The sequence below is a fragment of the Microtus pennsylvanicus genome, chromosome 20 (genome assembly GCF_037038515.1).
Source record: "Microtus pennsylvanicus isolate mMicPen1 chromosome 20, mMicPen1.hap1, whole genome shotgun sequence".
Taxonomy (NCBI): domain Eukaryota; kingdom Metazoa; phylum Chordata; class Mammalia; order Rodentia; family Cricetidae; genus Microtus; species Microtus pennsylvanicus.
Window position 1 is genome coordinate 4,789,490 of NC_134598.1, and position 24,308 is coordinate 4,813,797.

At 41.2% G+C, this 24,308-nt stretch overlaps 1 protein-coding gene across 1 annotated transcript; it reads left to right on the plus strand.

Moving 5' to 3' along the window:
• The first annotated feature begins 8,550 nt into the window (after positions 1–8,550).
• Avpr1a (arginine vasopressin receptor 1A) lies at positions 8,551–12,789 on the plus strand. Its single transcript, XM_075954220.1, has 2 exons — positions 8,551–9,831; positions 12,134–12,789. Exons 1-2 carry the CDS (start codon positions 8,856–8,858, stop codon positions 12,418–12,420), a joined length of 1,263 nt encoding a protein of 420 aa, XP_075810335.1. The 5' UTR covers positions 8,551–8,855; the 3' UTR covers positions 12,421–12,789.
• The last annotated feature ends 11,519 nt before the right edge of the window (positions 12,790–24,308 follow it).

A 24,308-nucleotide genomic window follows, 5' to 3' on the forward strand; every position in this document is an offset into this window, starting at 1 on the left:
GGGTTAGCAAGAAACCTAGCTCTAGAAAAATTCTCAGGAATCCACAAGGATGGCCCCAGCTAAGACCCTAAGCAATAGAGGAGAGGGTGCTAGAACTGGCCTTGCCCTATAGTCAGACTGATAATTGCTTAAATATCACCATGGGACCTTCGTCCAACAACAGATGGAAACAGAGGCAGAGACCCACTTAGAGCACTGGACTGAACTCCCAAGGTCCAGTTGAAGAGGAGAAGGAATGGGAATTGAGCAAAGAGGTCAAGACCATGAAGGGTTCATCCACTGAAACACTTTGCCTGAGCTAATGGGAGCTCACCAACTCCAGCAGGACTAGGAAGGAACAAGCGTAGGACCAAATTAGTCCCTCTGAATGTAGTTGACAATTGTATGGCTGGGCCAGACTAAGGGGCCACTGACAGTGGCACTGGGATTTGTCTCTACTGCATGTACCAGCTTTTTGGGATCTTATTCTCTTTGAATGTATACCTTGCTCAGCCTACATGTAGTAGGGAGGGCCTTGGACCTTCCACAAAGCAAAGTGCCTTACTCTCTCTTAGGATTAGAGGGGGTGTGATGGGAGGGTATGTGGAGGGAATGGGAGGAGGGTAGGGAGTGGGAATTTGGATTGGAATTTTTAAAAAAAGAACACACATGCCATCAATTGGATGGAGGTGGGACTTGGGGGTGGTACCTACCCCCCACTACTGAGTTATTTACTGTGACAGATCAAGGCATGGAGTACATTAGGTTGTATGAGCCCATTAGACTGCAGTTGGTATTTCCAATCCAGTGATCTCACAGATGACTCTGGTTAAAAGTGGGTCCCAAAACAAAACCAAAGCTTTTTTCTTACATTTATATTTACATGGTATATATTAAAGCAATGCCCACATTGCTGTATAGTAAAAACTATTAAAACGTTAAGAACTAAAATATATGCAATTTACACACACACACACACACACACACACATATATACACCCACAATAGGGTTGTATAATATATATTATAGTGGTAAAAAGGCTTATTATATATAATATATATAAATACATATGATAGATAGTTATATAATATATATAAATATATAAAATCAGTACAACAAGGGGTTTATTATACAGGTGAATGAATTATGCTTCAGACATTTTAATTTGTTAATATGAGAAAATAGCTTGGGGAAGGGGTCAGGAACAGAAAATAATTTCTGAACAGAAAATAATATTTTTATGATGAACATAAAAAGAAAACCTGAATAATTTATCTCAAATGATTGACTTCCATATGACAAAGCTGAACGGGAAAATACTACTCTATAAAAATCTTCTCTCTTACAGTCTCCGTGTCCCCTCTTTCTGTGCTCCCCGAAACCCTGATGTAGGGGTTGTGGTATAGTTCAAACCCTTTGGGGTTGAACACTCCACAGTCATGTGTTCTCTACATCTCGACTAGTCATTGTTCCCTGTCATAACCTCCACTGTTGCAAAGAGAAGCTTCTCTGATGAGGGGGAGAGCTGTGCTAATCTGCGGGGAGAAGGCAAAGCATCTTGAACCAGCAAGCTACTTTATCGACTTAGCGAAATGGAAGAGAGTGGGTTCTCCTCCACGGTCTGGGGTCTCTCCATCCAGGGCTAGTTGGCTCTACCTATCATACCACGCTTGCATCACCTTGTGCTAACAGATGGATGTTGGTTACCTACGCTCCCCAAGATATTAATCCCAATACTGCATCATTGGGCCAATATGGCTGGGCCAGTTGTTATTGTAGTTTATAGGGTTTATAGCTGTGTAGATCTGTTGATAATTTTCCTCCTCCATAGCCTGACATTTTGAGCTGGCCATCAGGAAGGAGGCTTACAGGTTAGTACCTGCTTGATTTCTCCAAGTCCTGTACTAAAGTGTATGCGTATCTTCCACAGTAGGGTTGGTCTTACCCTCAAGTCTGGCAGGCAACCAAGTACAATGACGATAACTTCTATTGTTTTGGGGGAGTCTCTTAGATCACTTTGACCAACAATTTGAATGGAGTTAATCTACTCATCTCCCTCTGAAGTTACATCCCATTTTCCCCTTCACAGCACCTGTGTTACTCTACCCCCTTCTCCAGCGCTCTTCCCCTCCCTCCCAGAAAGAGTGTCTTCTGCACATGAGAGGGATGTTGTGGCCAAGAACGCATCTGTGATTGCCCGCATGGACCACACCAGTCAACATTGCAATGTGAATGGGGTTGTGCTCACAAGTCCCTAGCCCTCGTTGAAGAGCTACAGAGTGTGACAAGACTTTGAGAGGGGGATGAAAGGAGGACACAGGAGGGGTGGGAAGGGTGAAAAGGAGTAGATATTATCAAAATTTATTTTGCTCCTGCCCAAATGTTTATGTCAATGTTTATATCAATGCAGGAATAAAGTCCTAACCACCCTGGTCACCTTTCCTGACATTTCCTCCTGTTGATTTATTGTATAATAAATAATAAGAAACAAGTCAAATGTACTCAGGAACATCAAGATGAAACTCCAATATTTTAAGTTTATTGTATTTTATACCCATATCTTAAATAGTCAAGTAATTAAATGTTGGAGATTCTCACATACACATTGAAACTGCTGTGGAAGTGGCTCTGGCTTCCTCTTGAGCAATGTGTTTACTTTTCCAGGGGCAAGTTGCTTATAAATGTACAATCATGACTGTGAAATCCTACTAGAAAATAAGATGTCACATATTCCATGTTCCTGGTGTGATAAAGAGGTTTCAGGAAGTTTGGAGATATCTGACAAGGTTGTAAGGTAGCAGGCAGAGAAAGGAAGAACAGGAAATAAGCAAAAATAGAATATATTTTTTCTAAACTAACCTGTGTTCAAACTAAAGAAAGAATATAAGAAGAAGGAAAAAAAAGAAAATATTCTTTCATTTTACAAAAAAGTATTTGAACCAGAAAAAAAGGTCATGGATGAAGTCTCAATTCCTTGCGTTAGCTCACACAGCTTTTCTCTTCTCATAAAAGGGGCCAAAGAAAGGTATACTGGAAATGGCCAGCCTCCTAAAACAATGAGTCTAAAGATCATCAAATTCCAGACAGAATATCAAAGACACTGTGTGTGACTATGTAAATAATCCAAGTGAATTCCAGTAATTAAAAGCCAATGGCTTAAGCACAACCATTTCCGTTTTTCTAATTTTAAAAAGTTTAAAATATAAAATAAGTTTAAAATGCAAACTGATCTAAACACGACATATAGTGCATGGACCACCCTCAGAAGTAGTTGCCCAGCACAGCTGCACTTTATGGGAGACAGAGAACACCCGGAGCTGTGTTACAGAGGTGGGTGAGGATGGGAGGAATTGGGGCTGGGAAGAGGGGTGAATACAATCAAAATACATCTCATGACATTCTCAAATAATTAAGGAAAATGTTATTTTTATAAAATACTGACTTGGGAAATACTTCCTCTGGGTGAATTCTCTGCTGATGCTGCAGTGACTGCAGTGATGAGAGTCCAAATTTTCATCAGCAAACATTGGAACGCTTAAATGTTTGCTGAATGTAGTAGCTCTCCTTTTGTGTTGCAGTTCTACACTCGTGTACATAAGTTCTGTTATCACAGAAGAAAATAAAGCTCCAAAATAAAATCAAAAACTGTCCTCGTTTTCAGTTTTACCCTAGAGTAGAATAGTGAAGACTTAATGTTTTTTCATGCTTGACTTGAAGCATTAGAATCGTGTGTGTGTGTGTCATTTAAAAGTTCATTAATAAATAACATATATTATTATTATTGCTCCCTCTACTTCTTCCAGTTCCTGCCCACTTCTCCCACCCAGATACACTCCCTTTTTTGTCTTTCATTAGAAAAGAACAGGCTTCTAAAACATAATAACCAAATGTAACAAAAAAGGTATAATAAAATGAAACAAAACCCCTCACATTGAAGTTGGACAAGGCAACCCAACAGAAGGAAAAGAGCCCCAAGAGAAGTCACAAGAATCAGAAGTCCCACAAAAATACTAAACTGAAAACTAGGAGATATATGCAGATGATAACTTTTTAAATCAAATAATAACCAGTCCAGTCCAGAATTTTTAAGGCAGAGTAGTGACTAGCATTAACCCATCCTTTCCAAACATAAATGCTGACCTCCTCCTTCAGAGATAAGCTATAGAACATTTAAACAGTACTTAAGGCTTCTATTGCAGCATTTGCTAATCCATTCTACAATGGTACAATTGGTGTTGATGTGTATGGGGAGCCTTGAGTCATGGAAGGCAGAGCCCTACTCTTCCCATGGCCGTGTCTTTGCTTCTTGCTCAACCACATGGAGCACCATGACGTCATTACTTAAACTCTGTAATCTTTGTTATATCCATCTTTAAAGTGGGACGATAATAACTTTCTCCACACATAGTTTATTGTACCATTTTAACTCATGAGTAACAGATTAATCAGTGCTTCTACTATTGTTGTCCTGCAATTGACTTGTCAAAGAAGAAATCAGAAACAGGTAAGAATCAGTGAAAAATCCCTCACAAACTTCTAGTCTTAAAGGAGAAAATACTGTGTGTATTTGGCACGTTAAATGATCATAGGAGACTCCTTGTGTGTCTGTAAAAGCCAAGAAGAGGAGCATGAGGTTTACAGATGGCAATGTGATGTAGGGCTACGTGAAAAACTCTGCTGGAACCGTCTCTGTATAGGTTCTGATCCCATCACTTACCAGCTATGTTACCCAAGGATGGTTATTTATGCTTTTATTATCCCCCTTTCCTCTTATGAAAAATGAAGTAGTAATATATATCAAGAGACATATGGCAGTGCCTATAACAAAGTGCTTGAAATATTTGTTGTGATATTATAAATAAATTTATTCTTTATAAGCAGCCTATGACCTAGTAATAAATGTTACTAAGAAATTATTGTCAGGTATATGGATCATATATGTATATGACATATATGTCATATAAGGCATGTAATAAATCCTTTTGGATTTTTTAGGGACAGTGATCTGAATACTAGATTGCTGGCTTGCACCACAATTAATTTAAAATCAAAGAAGCAAAAAGTCATTGTGCACCATTGAGATAAAATGGATACATGGATAATATAGAACACCTAATCTCTTCTGTTTTCTCAGTAATGGGGGAGAAGGAATCTGACAGGTTAAAGGAAGGGAGTAAGATAAATTGAAAGTATTTACGGAAAGTACATAATCTACCATGGTGAAGCTAGTGCAACCTATAGAAAGGGTTCTGCTGCTCTAGGAGAGTAAGTTAAACTTGGTGCCAGCTTGCAATCTCCTGTCTTAGATGAGTCCAGTGGGGGTCCTTAGACACTCCAGACATCAAGTCCCTTTACTCTATGCCACTTAATTGATGTCTATTGCCTGTGGAATGCGCATCATATTTCTATGAAAAATTAAAAGGCTTGGTGGACAGGCAGTGGGGTGTTGCATTGGGAGTTCATGATCAAGTAACTTGAAGAAATTTGACAGATAAAATTGAGCAGTTTTCTTTTTGAAGCATTTCAAATCCTTTCTATGAATAATGTTGTGGTGTGACTGAGAATGACCTCCTCCACATTAGCTCATACATTTGAGTGCTTGGTCCCCAGTTGGTAGAACTGTTTGGGGAGGATTAGGAGGTATGGCCTTGTTGGAGGAGGTGTGTCACTAGGTGGGGTGGACTTTGAGTTTTCAAGACTTTTTGGATTCTTAGTGCTCTTCCTCACTGCCTCTTGTGGATGAAGACATGAGCTCTTTGCTGCTGCTCTACCTCTTCCTGGCACCATGCTCCTTCTCTGCCATCATGAACTCTAACTCTTTGAAACTGTAAGTCAATTGCACACTTTCTTTTATAGATAGCCTTGGTCATGGCATCTTATCACAGCAATAGAAATATAACTAAGAGAAGTAGGTTTGCAGGGAGGACAGGATGCATACTTAGCTCTCTTCCATGCATTCGACCATTGAGCTCTCATCACTGACAATGTTTCCAAAGCTTCTAATAAACATAAAAACTATGGAGGTGTGGTGCTTTAATTTGTAAGAAAAGGTTCAATTGCAAAATAGCAAGTAATATTGAGGAATGCACATTTGCAAAAGATGGATGAATATTTTGAATACCCACAAAATACCCAAAGATCAAACAATCATTTATGTAACCCCCAAAGCAAATACATGAATGTTTACCACAAATATTTTACAGGTTGAAACATTTGAAGCACAAAGATTAAAATGATATCCCAGCTAGTAAGGGAAGGTCACTGTTGCTTCTGTAGGCTGAACATCTGGAATTGCTGATAGAAAGAACACTGGTAAGTGAAAGACAGCAATGATCCCAGGACATAAATGCCTTAATTTTCATCATCTCACTCCTGTCTCCAAAATGAACTAATGGAAATCCCTGGAGAACAAGATAAAAAATACTTAATACCAAAAGAACAAATTCAGAGAGCTAGAAGAAAAAGCATAAGATACCACGGAAAACACCACTGAGTTTTTTACCCTCTCAACTCCACAATCCCTTTATTCTTCTGGGGGAACATCTGAAGGGGTCCAGCAAATTACACCTATTTTAATGGTCTTATTTTCCCTTGAGTATGGAACTAAAAACAAAACAACATTGTTTTTGAAGCATGTGATTCTGGAATTTGTAACACTTTTAAATCTAATTGTTAGACACTGTGGCACCCAGGTAAATGCATACATATTTGTATACACACACAAGTGTGTGTACACAGATGTATATGTGCATATACAGGTAGCTGGTAATGTTATTACTGAATAATATAGTATCTCCCAATTGTGTCCATTGTGTCAACCTAACAAGCTACATGTATGAATGGGAAACTTAAACACGATTTGATTGTTACATCAAAACTGCTTAACATTTGTGATTTCCCGAGAATCCCGTCTTTGGACTAAGAACATCCATTCCTTCTTCCAGGGAAACAAAGTTCAAATGTGTCTTTCCAAGAGCTATAAGGATTCATAACTCTGGTCAATGGCTCTCTTTTGCAGACACTCGAGTCAGACAACATTACTTCTCATACAAAACGCTAATAATGCAATTTGTGTCTTCAAAAAAAAAAAGTCACCACTCTCAGACAGTGACTGTAATTGAATTGCTTGAGGATTTTGTTTTCTTTTTTCTCAAACAAGAGGCTTGGAAACTTTTCACTTTTGCTGTTTTTCTGTCCATTTTGGAGAAAAGTCCACGTAACCACTGAGTTCCATCTTCCCAGTATTTATCCACCAGGACACTACATGACTCTGGTTTACTTCGTCATTGAGAACAGCACATACTTTCATTGCCAATTTTAAAATGTAGACCTTGGCTAATCTAACCATGGTGAAACTCAACTGCCTCCATATCTAAAGCCCCTCACTCTTTCCCTCCCTTCCTTCTTCCTTCCTTCCTTCCTTCCTTCCTTCCTTCCTTCCTTCCTTCCTTCCTTCCTTCCTTCCCTCCTTCCTTCTTTCCTTCCTTCCTTATTTGAAACAAGGCTTCTTTGGAGCCTGTCCCAGAACTAGCTCTTGTAGACCAGGCTGGCCTCAAACTCACAGAGATCTGCCTGCCTCTGCCTCCTGAGTGCTGGGATTAAAGGCATGCATCATCACCACCCGACAAGCCCCTCGCTCTTAACATAACAACCCCAAGGTTTCTATACACATACATAGAATTATGTAGCAAAGCTACCTGTACCGAAGAAAATATTTTGATTTTTGTGATTGACCTTCACAAAAGAAAATATTTTCAGAAGTAATCAGATTTGTGGTATTGCCACAAATAGACCAACGTTCTTAAGAAACTTAAATTCCTTTCCTTGTATCTATGAAGTTTGTGCTCCTCTTCAAAAACAGCTCCCCCTGCTGTCCTTGGTTGCGTCCCTTCGCCAGTGTTAAGACGGTGGGGTCTGCAGGTGTTTCTGAAGCAGACACACAGACAGGCAGGCAGACAGACAGAGACAGTGATAGAGATGGAGACAGATAGATCGCGCCGCCTCGTTCTCGCCACCCTGCTGCTGTGGGAACCTGGCTTTCTACAGTAACGCCTGTCATCCTTACTGGTTCCCGCTGGACATGTGGAATAACCAAGGTAGATTATACGCGCCCCGCCGGAGGAGGGAAGGGTGCAAGTAGGTGGGTCTTATCTGTTCGCGGGCAAAGGCAGGGTGACGAAGTCACCAGAAAAAGAGATCCATTTAAGTCACGCGGTTTTTACTCCCAGACAATGTGTAGCGGGAAACAGAGCAAGAGCGAGCGGAGAATAAAATCTGCGTGAGCGGTAGCCTAAGCGCGGAGCTGGGGAAACGCTGGGTCTGGGGGACCAGCCAGACCCCAAGTTCAGTTCACAGTCAGCGGCAGTAGACGCAGCTCTCTGAGGACACATTTCACATTTGCACTTGTTGATGTCCTGCGTGGCTTTAAATTGACTTGTAAAGGGGGCTGGAGCAAACCCTGAGGAGCCAAGAGAAGTTTGGGACAGAGCGGGAAAGCCCCTGGCTCTGCAGAGGAATCCAGGAGTCTCTCAGCTCCGCCCCTGCAGCAAGAGAAGAGGACAAATCACAAAGGACTCGGAGGGGTGGGGGTTAGGGGTGTGGGGGCAGCCTCCAGCCAGTAGGACATGAGGGATCGCGTCCTGAGACAGCCAAAGAGTGTATCGGGAGCTCGGAGTGTCGGAAGCTCTTGGAACTAGCAGGAGCGGGACCACGCACACATCCGACCCCAAACTGCTCTCCCGGCGCTCGCGCTCGTGGGATTGCGCAGAGAGACCAAAAGGAGGAAGGACAACGCGCGGAGGAGCTTAGGACAGGCTTTCTCGGTGGCTGGAAGGAAGCACGCGGGACAGGGCGTCCCGGGCGCAGCCCCGACAGCATGAGTTTCCCGAGAGGTTCCTATGATCCGGCTGCCAGCAACTCCAGCCCGTGGTGGCCTCTGAGCGCTGAGGATGCCAACAGCAGCCGGGAAGCAGCGGGGCACCAGAAAGGTGGCGACCCTTCCGGGGATGTACGCAACGAGGAGCTGGCCAAACTGGAGATCGCCGTGTTGGCGGTGATTTTCGTGGTGGCCGTACTGGGCAATAGCAGTGTGCTGCTGGCTTTGCATCGCACGCCACGCAAGACGTCCCGCATGCACCTCTTCATACGACATCTCAGTCTAGCCGACTTGGCGGTCGCCTTCTTCCAGGTGTTGCCGCAGCTGTGCTGGGACATCACCTACCGCTTCCGCGGGCCGGACTGGCTGTGCCGCGTGGTGAAGCACCTGCAGGTGTTCGCCATGTTCGCATCCGCCTACATGCTGGTGGTCATGACTGCCGACCGCTACATCGCGGTGTGCCACCCGCTCAAGACCCTGCAGCAGCCCGCGCGCCGTTCGCGCCTCATGATCGCCGCCTCTTGGGTGCTGAGTTTCCTACTGAGCACGCCTCAGTACTTCATCTTCTCCATGATCGAAATCGAGGTGAACAACGGCACCAAAACCCAAGACTGCTGGGCTACCTTTATCCAGCCCTGGGGTACCCGTGCCTACGTGACCTGGATGACCAGCGGTGTCTTCGTGGTACCTGTGGTCATCTTGGGTACCTGCTATGGCTTCATCTGCTACCACATCTGGCGCAACGTCCGTGGGAAGACGGCTTCGCGGCAGAGCAAGGGCTCTGGGGAAGACGTGGCTCCCTTCCACAAGGGGCTTCTGGTCACGCCTTGTGTCAGCAGCGTGAAGACTATTTCCCGCGCGAAGATCCGCACGGTGAAGATGACCTTCGTGATCGTGACCGCCTACATCCTCTGCTGGGCTCCTTTCTTCATCGTCCAGATGTGGTCAGTCTGGGATGACAGTTTCATCTGGACCGGTAGGTAGCGAGAACATGGAGGCTGCGTGTGTGTATGTGTGTGTGTGTGTGTGTGTGTGTGTGTGTGTGTGAGAGAGAGAGAGAGAGAGAGAGAGAGAGAGAGAGAGAGAGAGAGAGAGAGAGAGAGAGATTTCATAGTACCTGCTCATTGTTAAGCTTCTACATGCATAAGAACGGATGTCTCCCAGGTCTGCATCATGGGCTGAGGGAGCAAAAATGCAAATTCCTGAGGCCTCCACCCCAGACACAATAGGGGCCAGGAGTCAGCATGTATGGACCATACTAGACTCACCCACTAGCTTCAAAACAATAATGACATTCTGCCAAAAGACTCAGACTTCTTGACTATCCTGCTTTCAAGCCCACTGAGGCTCAGGGTATATTCTTAGTGTCAGGATGGATTTTTCTTGGATTTAGGAAACAATCTTAATTAACAGAAAACTTTGGACGAAATTCTTTCAAAGTCAAGGATAGGGATGGACACACTTTTCTGGAAAAGGCTGGGAAAGGATTCAAGAAGTCTAGATTGGTATTTAGTTTGTGCATCCTTCCTCGTTATAATAGCTTCACTTTTCTACCATAATAACTGTGCTTCTGGCACTCGGAAATGTTGATCATCTAAATTTACTGGACTCATTCATTAGTCTTACAGTACAAATTTGACAAGGAACTATTCACACCACGGAAATCGCTCTGGAGTTTACTGTGTAAGTTTTTATTTCCTTCACAAAAAAGAAAATCTCATTTCCCGGGAAGCTGTTATTCAGCTTTATGTCTTGTAATATAGCTTCTTTTAATAAGAAAAAAAATCCATTTTCCAAATCCAGTGAGTTACAGAAGTGTTCTCTGATGAAAACTCCAGTCAGGACAGAAATATCTGGGGAAGCCATATCTTTTTGCAATTTTAGGATTGAGGCATGAAATATATATGATGTATTTTATGAGTATTGATTTTTAATGTTTGTAGATTTCACTTAACTAAGTACTTTTGTGGGTTATATTGCCAGTAATGAGGAATAAAGCAAAGACCTTTTTATTTACCTTTCCCCTCGGAGAAGCCTCTAGGTGTGCCAATCAAAACTTAAGATTCCGTCACTTATTGAAATTTGGACATAATTACCGAAATGTTTACGTGTGCTGCACATGTTGAGGATGTCTATTAATTTTACTTGCCGTGCTTGGCTGTGGTCATCTGCGAGACCTAACACAGCACTAACTGATCCGCAGCTGTGGTTCTCAACAATCCCAACGCCATGGCCTCAAACAGTTCCTCATGTTGGGTTGACACCCAACCATACGATTATTTTCGATGCTACTCCATAACTGTAATTTTGCTACTGTTATGATTTGTCATGTAAATATCTGAAATTCAGGATGGTCTTAGGTGACCCCTGTGAAGGGGTTGTTCAACTCCCAAAGGGGTCACGACCCACAGGTTGAGAACCATGATAAAAGTGAAAGTGAAATCAATGATCCAAGTCTGTACGGTAATCAGGAGAAATGGATGTTTGGTGTTTCTTCCTGTTTGTTTTCTATTATTGGTGCAATAATTCCACTTTGAAAAGTTGTGGTAGCTGTGTAACTTGCCAGGGGTAACTCTCAGAATATTTCAAAACTCTGTTTGAATCTCAAATTCAGCTACTTGGGGTTTTGTTGCTATCCGTTTTAATTATGTTGTTTTGTTTTTATTATTTTTATTATTTGGAACAGGGTTCCATAGAACCCAGATGTTTTTCTCAAATTTGTTTGAACTACAATCAAAGATGGTCTTTTAAAATCAGGCCAAATGCCTAATGGCTCGCAAACAAACTGCTAAATGACTAGAGCTAGCATTCTTGGAGATCTCTTTCTACTTCCCTCTTCCAGAGAGTTTCATTCACATCTTCTAAAGGCAGCCCTTACGGCACACTGTGCCCACATTATTAGGATGAACACTTCAGATTTCCATTCTGTGAACACCATGCCTGTCCACAAAGGCTTCTATGCACAGTATACAGTTTTTAAATAAATTATTCAATAACTTCACCTTCGTGGAATTCCTATCCATTACACCAAGCTGCTCTAACAGTGGTTGGTTTGAACTATTTGCATTATTTTTTTTAGATTATTTTTTACATTCAATTTCCAAAAAGCATTCATATTCCTGAAACACCAACTGTTTCCCTAACGAATAAAATGTTTATTTTTTAAACTACCATGCAACTTTTTAACTCATGAGTCAGGAGGAAAGGAGATCGATGCAGTGCAGTGTGCAGGGTCTTGCTCTGACTGTCTAAACAATCTCTCCACGATGTTCACACAGATTCCGAAAACCCCTCCATCACCATCACTGCGTTACTGGCCTCCTTGAACAGCTGCTGCAACCCCTGGATATACATGTTCTTTAGTGGCCACCTCCTGCAAGACTGTGTCCAAAGTTTCCCATGCTGCCAGCGCATGGTGCAGAAATTCACCAAGGATGACTCGGACAACATGAGCAGAAGACAGACTTCTTACTCTAACAACCGGAGTCCGACAAACAGCACAGGGACGTGGAAGGACTCCCCTAAATCTTCCAGGTCCATCAGATTCATTCCCGTTTCCACCTGAGCCGCACAGCCATGCAGCCTGACTCTAGGGGAAGGGGGCTTGGGGGTCCATTGTCTAAATCCGGCTAGAGATCATAAGAGCAGATGAGTTTGTGTGAGGTAACCACGAATCAGCTCAACACAAACATTGTTTCTAGCTGTGTTTTCCTCATTGCTGTGATCCAAAGCTGAATTATTTTTGCAGAAACTGTTAATGAAGATGTGCCACCCTGAAATGTGTAAGCATGGTTCATAACCATACTGACTTTATATTTTGGGGTTGATGTTTTTTTTTTTTTTTACTGTATTTTTATTTCTGACATAAGTGAGCCTTGATTGGTTTAAGTCATGTGATGTGTACTGTCTCTCAACAAAGTGAACTCGTGATTTGAAGATTGCTGTTGCTGTCAATTTGTACATTGTGAAGTGAAGCAAGAGGTGTGGGAGGTTTGGGTTGAGAATGTGAAGGAGATAGCCTGGTACCTGGCGGTCCCTCCTTCGCAGTCCTGATGTTCTATTGGCTCTGAAAAACATGCTTGCTAAGAGGCTAAAGGTTTGACAATGTCGTGGACAGACCAATAGTTTGTATAAGGGATGCCACACTTTATAGAAGCACAGAACAGAAGGTGCCTACAGACATTCTCTTGGATGTTTTAAACATACATTGACCAGCATGATAAGGTATCCTGTGCTATGCCAGATGTTAACACTACGTATCTACTTGGTGAATCCCGGTTCATAGATTTAAAAAGTCTCCTAGAGTAACCCTAGAGTAACTCCAGATATAAGATGCTCACAGCAGGTTTGATTAAAAGTAGCTTACTTATTTCTTCCTGTTTCCAGTCCACACAACAGCTCCAGAACACAAAGGATGCAGAGATATGGGGAAAGAGGAGACAGATGTAAAGAGAAGGGGTCTGAGCCTTGTCTGGGTTCCGTCATTCACTGAACGACTTCCAGCAAGACATTTAAAAGTATAAAACATTTGTTTCTCACCTGTACACTGGGCTTTATAACACTCACCTTGCAGAGTTGTGAGGACGAAGTGAAATTAAGGGTGTGGATGTTTAAAAACATACAGTGCTATCGATCAGCAAGCAAGTTGTTTTTATTATACTCTTGGGATCCTCTGAACTACTTTTTTTTTAAATTTCGGCTTATTTTTCACTACATGTGTTATTTCATGTCTGGAACACAGAATCCTAGGATTTAAATATAGATCTGCTGATGCACGGTAAAGCCTTGTCAGCCACTACTGAGCCTAGCACGCCTATGTCACAGAAGTCTTCCAGCACATAGCTAGAACTGGCTTTCAGTACAGATAAGCTAATGCCAGCTACGATCATCGCATTCTTTCATTTCTAACTGAAGAGAAGTTGCAACACTCCTTGGCTGTGCATTTTTTTTTTATCAATGAGACTCTGTTGTCTTGTTAGCTCATCAAGATCAGGCAAGGATTTGATGACACATCACAGATATTTAGCAATTCTCAGAGTAATGGTTGCTTTTAATAGCATTATCGAACTTTTTTTTTAACGCTGTAGATAAGAGGCTGTTGGCTGGATGGCACCACAACACCCTGAAACCCACAGCTTCACTCCCCTGCATTCTGCTGCACTTCCAAGTCCTCAGCCCTCAGAATCTCTGGGTTGGTAGGTCAAAAACTATTTCCAAACATTCGGGAGAGATTGTCCCCTTGGGTTTTAGAATTCTTCTTCCTAAAATAACAAGTGGGCACTTGCTTTTTAATCTCCAGCACTGAAAAAAAATCACATCAAGCATAATTGTGTTGGTGTGTGTATGTGTGTGTGTGTGTGCGTGTATGTGTGTGTTAAAAAGTCACAGTTCAACCTGAGCCAGCAACTCCAGCAACTATGCCTTTACTGTTTGTGTTAGAAAGCATAACCAGAAGCCTGTTTCCATTAGATGGTCAGTCTATTTGACAATGTCTCTTTGAAAACTAAAGCTTTCAGATTAGAATAAACAAGAGCCTACTTTTCTTTCTTCCTTTCTTTCTTTCTTTCTTTCTTTCTTTCTTTCTTTCTTTCTTTCTTTCCTTCCTTCCTTCCTTCCTTCCTTCTTTCTTTCTTTCTTTCTTTCTTTCTTTCTTTCTTTTTTCTTTCTTTCTCTCCTTCTTTTTGGTGTTTGGAGACAAAGTTTCTCTGTAGGTTTAGAGGCTGTCCTGGAACTAGATCTTGTAGACCAGGTTAGCCTTAGACTCACAGAGATCCACCTGCCTCTGCCTCCTGAGTGCTGGTATTAAAGGTGTATGCCACCACGGCCCAGCAAGCCTACCTTTTCTAAATCCATTTCCAAAACATTCCAAAGACTTTTGGGCATCATTTCTGTTTCCAAATGCCAGCATGTGCCTCCAAGTTAAACATTTCCATCTGACCCTTTTCCTAGGAGTAACATCAACCTACTCACCTGGGTGGTAAAAACCAAAAGTACCGTGATCTGATATGGCAATCTGGCTTTGGAGAAGTTAGTTTTCATTGTGTATCACATCATGATATCCTATTATCATCCCCTTTGGAATGTGTCAAGAAATTAAGGAGTGATCCAGGAACCTAAGAAGAAGCAGGTGCTAGTTCTGCAGCAGGTGGGTACTGGAATTACCCTCTGTGGTGTAGGTATATAAAATCTCCCTGATGTTAAACCTTCCCAATGGGGCATACCTAGAGACAGCATGCAGCACTCTACATTAGAAGAAGCCATCTTTCCATCTCAGAAGAAGGAAGTTGCAGGCTAAAGGTAAGAGATGTTCTGGGACAGGAAACTTTCCTGTACTCAGCCAAAGGGAAGATCTGAAGGACTATCAACACTCGATGGAGTTTACAGTCAAGCAGAAGTATGTCACCTCCCTGAGGGAGGGCCCTGCAGGTACACAGCACTAACGTATCTATGTGGGTATTAGATATGTGCTTGATTGAGGCCCACTAGAAGGGGAATGTGGATTATTAAGTCGGTTGATAAATATCAACAAATGATGATAAATAAGCATTTTGCAGTACATATTGCATACCTAAAGGATTAGTACCAGGACGTGAATTTTTAAAGTCTAAAACTAATTGGTGTTTTCTCTTATAAAATCTTTGCAACATCACCGGACAGAAAATTGGTGAACTGTATTTATCACCTAAACACACAATTATTATCTTCACAATGAAGGTTTAGCACCTTCATGACTAAGAAAGTTTGGTCGAGACGGAGAAGAATGTGATGACTGGGAATGGCCACAGTTTCAGAAGAGAACCAAACCAGGTGGTTTCAGCAACTTAATGGCCTAAGCCAAGTTTATTACAGCTTCTAGAGAGGCCAAATGATTGCGATGAAAATCACAGCTTTTATCTGTTATTACGTAAATAAACCAATACAATTAGCTTCAAGTTTATTCTTCTCCAGCTTTAAAACCTAGAGTTTTAAACGTATTTCAACACTGCCAACTTAAACACTTGGCTCTACCTATGACAATTAGGTGTGGTGGTGGGGGGGGGGGAGAAATTGAATGTACTCCTTTGCCATGAATATCAGAGATTAGGATCCTAAAACTTGCAAAAATGGATTCATGCTGAGCAGCAGCTTTGTTAGAGAAAGCCAGAGTGTGGGGACATCCTGGATGCCACTACTTGAAGAAGCCAACCAGCCAAGGTAACTAAACCCATGCAGGTGGACTTTCAAAGCCAGTCGGTGCAGTGATGTGGATGAGTAATAGAATAATCCGTCTTAGAGAATGATCTGTGGTTAGAATTTGACCTCAGCCAGTTTGAGCCCACGACGGTTGTCTCAAGACAGCGTTAATGGGCTGAGCGGTAGATGACTTTTCCATTTGTATCAATGGATATTGCTATAACACCATCCAGCTGGACTGCATCACCGTGAACCCCAATATTCACATGAGTGACCCCTGTTAGCACAAAACACGCCATTATTGCAGGTTTCTTTGAATACCACTTTTTATATTTGCTGAGAGTCAAGCCCAGGGATTGCCTCATGTATTCAAGACAAATACTTCACTGCTAAATTGTACTATCAGTCCCTTCCTTTCATACTTAATATATGTGAATATAGTATATGTGCATATATTAGTTTATGACTTAAATAAAAGCTGTCACATTCAATGAATTAAATAATTCTGTAGTCTATGCTCAAATTAGCAAATTCAGAAAATAAGTTTAAGAATAAATCCGATATAAGAATTGCTAGTAATCTGTAGAAATTAACATTTCTATGCATGAAAGTGATCGCAATAATATAATAAGATTTCCAAATTAAATATATTGTCGTTTGGCACTTTAAGTCAGTTGTATTGTACTTTAACTATTGCAAAAAGTTATTATGAACTAATATCTAATGTTTTGTAATTATTTTTCTATTTATTTATTTCTTTGCTTGTTTGTTTATTTATTCATATTTTATGTATGAGTGTTCTGCATGTACACCCTTAGGCCAGAAGAGGGCACCAGATCCTATTAGAGTTGCTTGTGAGTCATCATGTGGTTGCTGGGAATTGAACACAGAACCTCTGGAACAACAGCCAGTGTTCTTAACTACTGAGCGAGCCATCACTTCAGCCCCCTGGAAATATCTTTCAAATATGCTGTGTCCTCTAACTTTTTATGCTGAGTAGAAGAATTTCAGTCTATTCTTCCTGGGTTTAGTGTATGACTCCAGTTTCACATAGGCATTGAAATATATTGAGATTATATTTAATATTTGGTTCTTTATAGAAAAGGGCTTATATTATTATATTGCATAATATATATCCCATATATTATATATTATTATATGGAAATAAAACAATTTTATTTTGAACTGGTATTTTTAGGAATAAAAACAAGTTGCAGACCAGCTAGAAATAATTATTTTTCAACTCACTTTAACAATGCAATATATTTCAGATTAATTATGCTAATCTAGAAAATCAAGGATCTATTGGCTAATAGGTTGAGGATGAAGTTAAGTGGTAGAATTCTTGCCTTCATGTCAAATCCCTACCACAAGGAAAAACTTTTTCACAATCTGTGGCTACGGATAGGCTTAGATTTGAGTACAAAAATGTTTATACTCTTTGACCATGGCAAACTTTGTAAGTCCCTTTTCACTAAAGTACAGTCAAGAAAATAAGTAAGTACTGTTCTAGTCTATATTTAGGCACCGTCAAGATTATTGTGTTATCTGGTCCTTAAAATGTCATTTATTCTCATTTCTTTTTCTAGAAATTATCAATTTGGTTTCAGGGGCCCTAGAGATCAAGAACACCCCCTCCATAGTCTTTCCAGTTAGTGCTCCTCCCCCTGGGGTCTAATAGGTTCCAATCATATTAACTTCCAGCCTATGCTGTCTAATGCTTTCTTTTTTATCTTATAAATTGAATCGTAACAGCATAGACTAGAAGATAGTTTTAGGCTTGGCTTAATTCTAGAAGCAGCGAATGCCAGAAAGGAGAAAAGAGAGTTTGAAATTCCAATTTAAAAATATTACTGATTTTTGGAAGGCTTATCCCAAAACAAGAATAATAATTATGGAACATACCGAAGACTCATAATAAAACTTGTCAATGTAGAAGCTGTTCTTCATGTGTATTTAGCCCTTCTTGATCACTAGTGTGTCTCTTCTATCTGCTCTCCACTTCCTTTTTATTTACTGTCCTCGTTTGCTTTCTGTTGCTGTGATAAAACCATCTTAGGGGAGGAAAGAATTTATTTCCTCTTAAAACTCCACACTTATGGATCATCATCACCACTAAGGAAAACCCGGGCAGGAATTGGAGAAAGGGGTTAAAGTAGAGAGAATGGAAGAATTGTTTATCACACACACACACACAACAACAACAACAACCACCTACACACACACACACACACGCACACCACACACCATACACCACACACCATACACACACACTATATGCACCACACACACACACTACACACACACATACATACACACAGTCCCACATCCATCATTAATCAAGAAAATGCCTTGCCTACAGACCAATCTGATGGAGACATTTTCTCAATTGAGATTCTCCCTTCACAGATGACTCTAGCTTTTGCCAAGATGACAGAAAACCAACCAGAACACATACCTTCACTATGACACATACCAAAGTGCTTGGCATTATTGGTGTATTGATCTATTTCCTCTAACTTGTTTCTGTCATGCTTGACATAAAAATAGGAACAATGTCATTTTTATCTGAACAGTTTTGTATCTGTCTGGGAAAAGTATGCAACTGGTGAAATTAATGCAGATAATTAGTGTGTGTGTGTGCATGTGTGTGTGTACAATAATCCATGTGTGATGCTACAATACACTGTAAATATTTGAAAGCAAGAAACTTTACAAAACAAGGGCATTGGGGGCTGGAGAGATGGTTCAGCGGTTAAGAGCATGGGCTGTTTTTTCCAGAGGACCTGGGTTCAATTCCCAGCACCCACATGGCAACTTACAACTGTCTGTAACTCCAGTTCCTGGGCAGCTGACACCTTCACACCAATGCACATAAAATCAAGTAAACTATAAAAAATAATAAATTTGTTAAAAGCAAACCAAGAGCATTGCTTATCTCTTTATTTTTTCTTTTTCTTTCTTTCTTCCTTCCTTCCTCCCTCCATTTCTCTCTCTTCCTCCCTCCCCTTTTTCCTTTCTTTAATAGAGAAGAGAGTTTGGAACTCCTCTTTTCTCACAACTTGAAGCTGAATGACCTTAGCAGGGATATTTGAATGACTCTAGACATCTGAATAAGAGCTTGGTTGTCAAATGAACTTACAGATAAACTCAAATGTACCAGCCCTAGTGGGGAAGCCTTGTCGTGGCAGACACTTGCCTCTACACACCGCCTACAGGTTCAAAAACGGAAGCAAGTACAGTATTCCTCAAGATAAAGAAACAAAATCTATGAATTTGTTGAAACAAGAGAAAGATTTCCTCCCTGGTCAGAAAATCCTTGCGCATAACTATCCTAAGGGTGGTCTCCTCACAATAAATCCCTGATTTCCCCAAGAGACCAAGGACAGGTGCTTCACTTCAGGCAAGACGACTACGCTACAGACTCATACCATCTGGGCATAGGTCTGAAATGACTAGTGACCATGTTTAGTTTTGATTACTAGGATCTACTGTGCTTACATTTATTTTTACAATTAAATTTTTCCTACTTTAACAATACAAAGCATTATTATATCAGAAAACCACAGAGTACTAAGTTGCTGGAAATTAATCCAGCACCCCAAGCTCCTCTATACTTCTGTGTAAAATAGAATCAACTTTTCAAATCTATTTGTCTTTGTTAACTGGCTTCTGGTTAGGATACGGGAAACTGTACATACTTTCCTCCTCGTCCATGCTATTGCAGTCATAAAAACACTTGAATTAATTCATTGGCCAGTGTTACTGTTTCCTCCTTTGGAAACTCGCTCATGATATGCATTCGCTATAGCTGTCCTCGGATCAGTGTTTGCACTGCGCAGATTTTCTTTTCTTCACTTCAGCCTCTGTCTTTTTGTGACCCACTTGTCCCTTTCTACCTATAGAGTGCTTTCTGTAGGGCTGGGGACGTGGCTCAGTTGGCAGAGTACTTACACAGCATATGCAAGGCCCCAGGTTACACCCCATCCACTGCATAAATGGGCCATAAGGATTCACACCTGTAACCCAGCACTCAAGAGGTGGAATGGGGGGGGGGTTCTGAAGTTCAAAGTCAGCCTCAGATGCACTGGAAATTCAAGTTTAGACTCATGTAGACCATATTTCAAAAACAGAGTGGGCACGACTGGGGAGAGGGCTCGGTGGGTGGACAACTTGCTTCAGAAATGTAAGGACCAGTGTTCAGATTCCAGCAGCACATGAATGCCAGGTAGATGGGGTTGGCTGTTTTTAACACCAGCTGTTGAGAGGCAAGAGGTCATCCGAGCAAACGTGACTCTACTGGTCTAATCTGCAAGCTCTGCGCTCAGTGAGAGACCCTGCTTCAATGTAGAAGGTAGACGGTGGCAGAGGGAGACACCCAGGGTCATTCTCTGGCCTCCACGCCCCCCCCCCACCACACACACACACACACACACACACCCCATATACACATGCCAAATACATACAAGTAACATATAAACTGGAAATGTTGTATTTATATACTTAGGAATATATAAGTATGTATCAATGATTAATAAAAAGGGGGTCATCAGGAAAAAGGAAGAGAGAAACGATGTAATTATAATCTCAAAAAATAAAAAAAGGAAACAAAGAAATTGCTTCATGTATGCAACATAGATTTGGTTCTTTTTGGGTCTTGCCTCTTTCTCTAGTGTGCACAACTTAGCCTTTCAGCTTGAGTGTACACTTCACTTATGTTAAATATAACTAATAGCATTTGGGAGCTGAAATACTCTTTTGCTATTTTTTTATGTGTATCACATTTGTTCTTGCAGCTTCTTTTCCTCTATTTCTTCTTTCCTTTCACTTGAGTGTCCCCAATATTTGATTGTTTTTCCACTATTGACTGTTTCTGTATCTGTCCATCTCAACAGTGTGTACCACGTCTGACATTTTATATCTTACTTAATAGTAGTTTACATCGTATGCTTTCACTGCCCCAAAGTTCTTCATTCTTTTTGTCACAAATAATTGTTCTATGTGTTCCAAGCCTCAAAATGTTTGATATCATTTGTGTTAAATAGTCAACTCTTCGCTCAGTTTGACATGATCACTAGGCTTGTCTCAGCTTCCGGAGTAGAAAAATTACAAGCATGTACCACTACCTTTAGCAGTCCATTGCCTTTTCAAGAAACTTTAAAACTCCAAGTGTCCCACTCCTGAGCACACCTGGACGACTCAAATGTATCATACAATAGACATAGGCACACACCCATTTATTATGGCACTTGGAATCAGCTGAGGTTCCCACCAGTGGCTGGAAAAAGGAAAAGTGGAAATTGTTAAGCCAGGAAAAATGAAGCCATGTCACTTGCAGGGACGTGGATGGGTCTGAAGGTCATCCTGTGTTGTAGTGACTTTCCTTATTACTATGGTCAAACACCTGACAAGAAGCAGCTCAAGGGTGGAAGGGTTAATTCTGTCTTACAGTTCAAAGAGACAGTCTATCATGGCAGGGAAACACAGTATCAGGAGCTTGAGGTGGCTGGATCCTTCTATCTGCAGTTGGAAAGCAGACAGCTGATAACACATGTGGCCTGGGTTAGAAATTCAGGGTCCAGTCCAGGGACTCACTTAGTCCTGTGAGACTCTGCCCTCCCATCCGTTCCACCGTCATTCTAAATAGCGTTACCAGCTAGAAAACAAGTGTTCAGGGACATAAGATTGTAGGGGACAGTTCATGTCCAAACTATAACATCATGTCAGGTGAAACAGACCAGGCTCAGAAAGAACTAGCACGGCTTCTCTCACATGCTCAATCTAGGTTTTGAAAAGAATGTGAAGATAGAGGGAGAACTGTGTGGGGGGTGAAAGGCAGTGAGGGAGAAGGGACGGACAGCGGAATGGGGCAAATACCATCAAAACGTTTTTATTTAAATATGAATGATATCCTGTAAATCCCGTTATTTTGTGTGCTTAATATATGTCAATAAAAGAAAAAATGGGCAAATATATATATTGGAGTTACCCACATGCCACTTTCAGTGTCCTTTGTAATTTAATTTCATTTTCTAAAATATAATTTCAGTTATCTATCTGGAATTATTTTTTTCTGCCTTGAGACTTCATTTCATATTCCAATTTTAAAAAAATTGTATGTGTGTTGGCATTTTGCATGCACATATGTCTGTGTGCAGGTGTCTGATTTCTTGGAACTGGAGTTACAGACAGTTGTGAGCTGCCATGTGGGTGCTGGGAATTGAACCCGGGTCCTCTGGAAGAGCAGCAGTGCTCTTAACCTCTGAGCCACCTCTCCAGCCGTATTTCACATCGTTGAAGCGTGTCCCCATAGTCCTCAAATGTTCTCACTGTTTTGTTTGTCCTGGAAAAGTTCTGAAAGATAAAGTGTCGAGGTCTAAATTAGCAGACTTTGCTCCCAGCGTCCTGTGCAGCTGCGCCATTGTGTCCTTTCTTTTGTTGCTCTTTGTAACCAGTTACTTCTGTCTTCCTCTTTGTGAAATCCCTTGGCCCTTTTCCACAGTGTGTAGCAATTTCATCATGACATACTTTGGTGTGGTTTTCTTTTTGTTTTTGCTGCTGTTTAATGAACCTCTTGGATCTGTGGGTTCATAAATTTTGTTGCTGTTGCCCAAGTCTTCTTTTGCACTCATTGCAGGACTCTAGCACTTTGGATATTACCCCACAGTTCACATGCAATTTCTCTCTTTTTTTTTTGCCTTTTCTTTTGTCCTCTAATTTCCATCTTCAAGGTCATTGTTCTTTATTTCTGCATTGTTTAATCTTTTAATTCTATTCAATGTTTATGAAGGAATGTTTATTTTATTCATCGATGAAATGTTCACTTAGCTCTTTATCTTAAAATACTTGATTTATGGTGCTCATATTTTCCTTTGAATATCAGGACACACTCATTATTGTTTTTAAAATTTCTATTTATTTATGTATTTTATGAGTCTGGATGTTTTGCCTGTATGTTGTGAGTGCAGTTCCCATGGAGGACAGAAGAGAGCCTCAGGTCCCCTGGGATTATAGTTTCAGACAGTTGTGAGCTGCCAGGAAGGTGCTCGGAATCAAACCTGCACTGAGCAGTCAGAGCTCTTAACCACTGAGCTTTTGAAAAGGTTTTATTAGTTCTTTGATAATCTTACCCAATATTTTGATTATATTTACCCCATTCCTGAGATCTGTTATAAAAGGAGCGGCGGGCCTCTTCCTGCCACCCAGCTCCTGGCTAGTTTACACCCAAAATAATTACATGGAAACTGTATTCATTTAAACATTGCCTGGCCCATTATATCTATCTTCTTCTTGGCTAATTCTTATATTTTAATTAACCCATTTTTATTAAATCTATATATCACCACATGACTGTGACTTACTGGCAACAGTCTAACCTGCATCTGTCTCGGAGAGGAGAGCCATGGTGTCTGCCTGACTCTGCTTTCTTTCTCCCAACATTCTGATCAGTTTACTCCACCTATCTAAATTCTGCCCTATCAAAAAACCAAGGCAGTTTCTTTATTTAACCAATGAAAGTAACACAAGTCAGAAGATCCTCCTACACCAGAGATCCATCCCCACTTCCCTAACCACCCACTTAGTGTCCTATTTCCAATCAAGCCAAATCAAAACAAGCCAAATTAAGAAATAGCCAGGTTTAATGGGAGTTCTGCACTCTTGGCTGGTCCCGAGGGGGAAACCTGGAAGCTGCGGAAACGTGACCCCCAGGGAGACCACATGTTTCTCTTTTGGGGGATCACTTAAATACCCTGGGGAGTGGTCCTGACCCCACTTCCAGGGTGGGATCAGAACCTGGCCTTCTGGGATTTGGAGTCCAGACCAGACCTGGGGGCTGGGATAGATGAGAGGGGAAGGGGCCTATGCTCCCAACTTGACACTCTTAATATGTGAAAACAGCAAATAGCAATGCTAATTAAGATTCTGATTAGCCCTGATAATTTCTAGATAGTATCTAATGATAAAACATGAAATCAAGAGCTCTTGTTGCAAAGCAGAATACCATAAAGCTTCAAGTGGACTCTCTTCAGCCTTATTGCAGAGCTTGAATCCTAGCTATAAATTTCCTAGTAGTATAAATTGAAGTGGATTGCTCTGTCTCACTTCACAATGGACTTTGCAATAGTTTCTATATCACATGGTTGAGGTGAGGAGTGAATATTTTATGGAAGGTGCCTACAGGAGTACCTTGACAATCCACAGTGAGTGTTTTCTCTCGCCCATGGCTTCTAGATACCTTCCACATGTACCAAGACCAGTACACGCGTCAATCAGCATCCC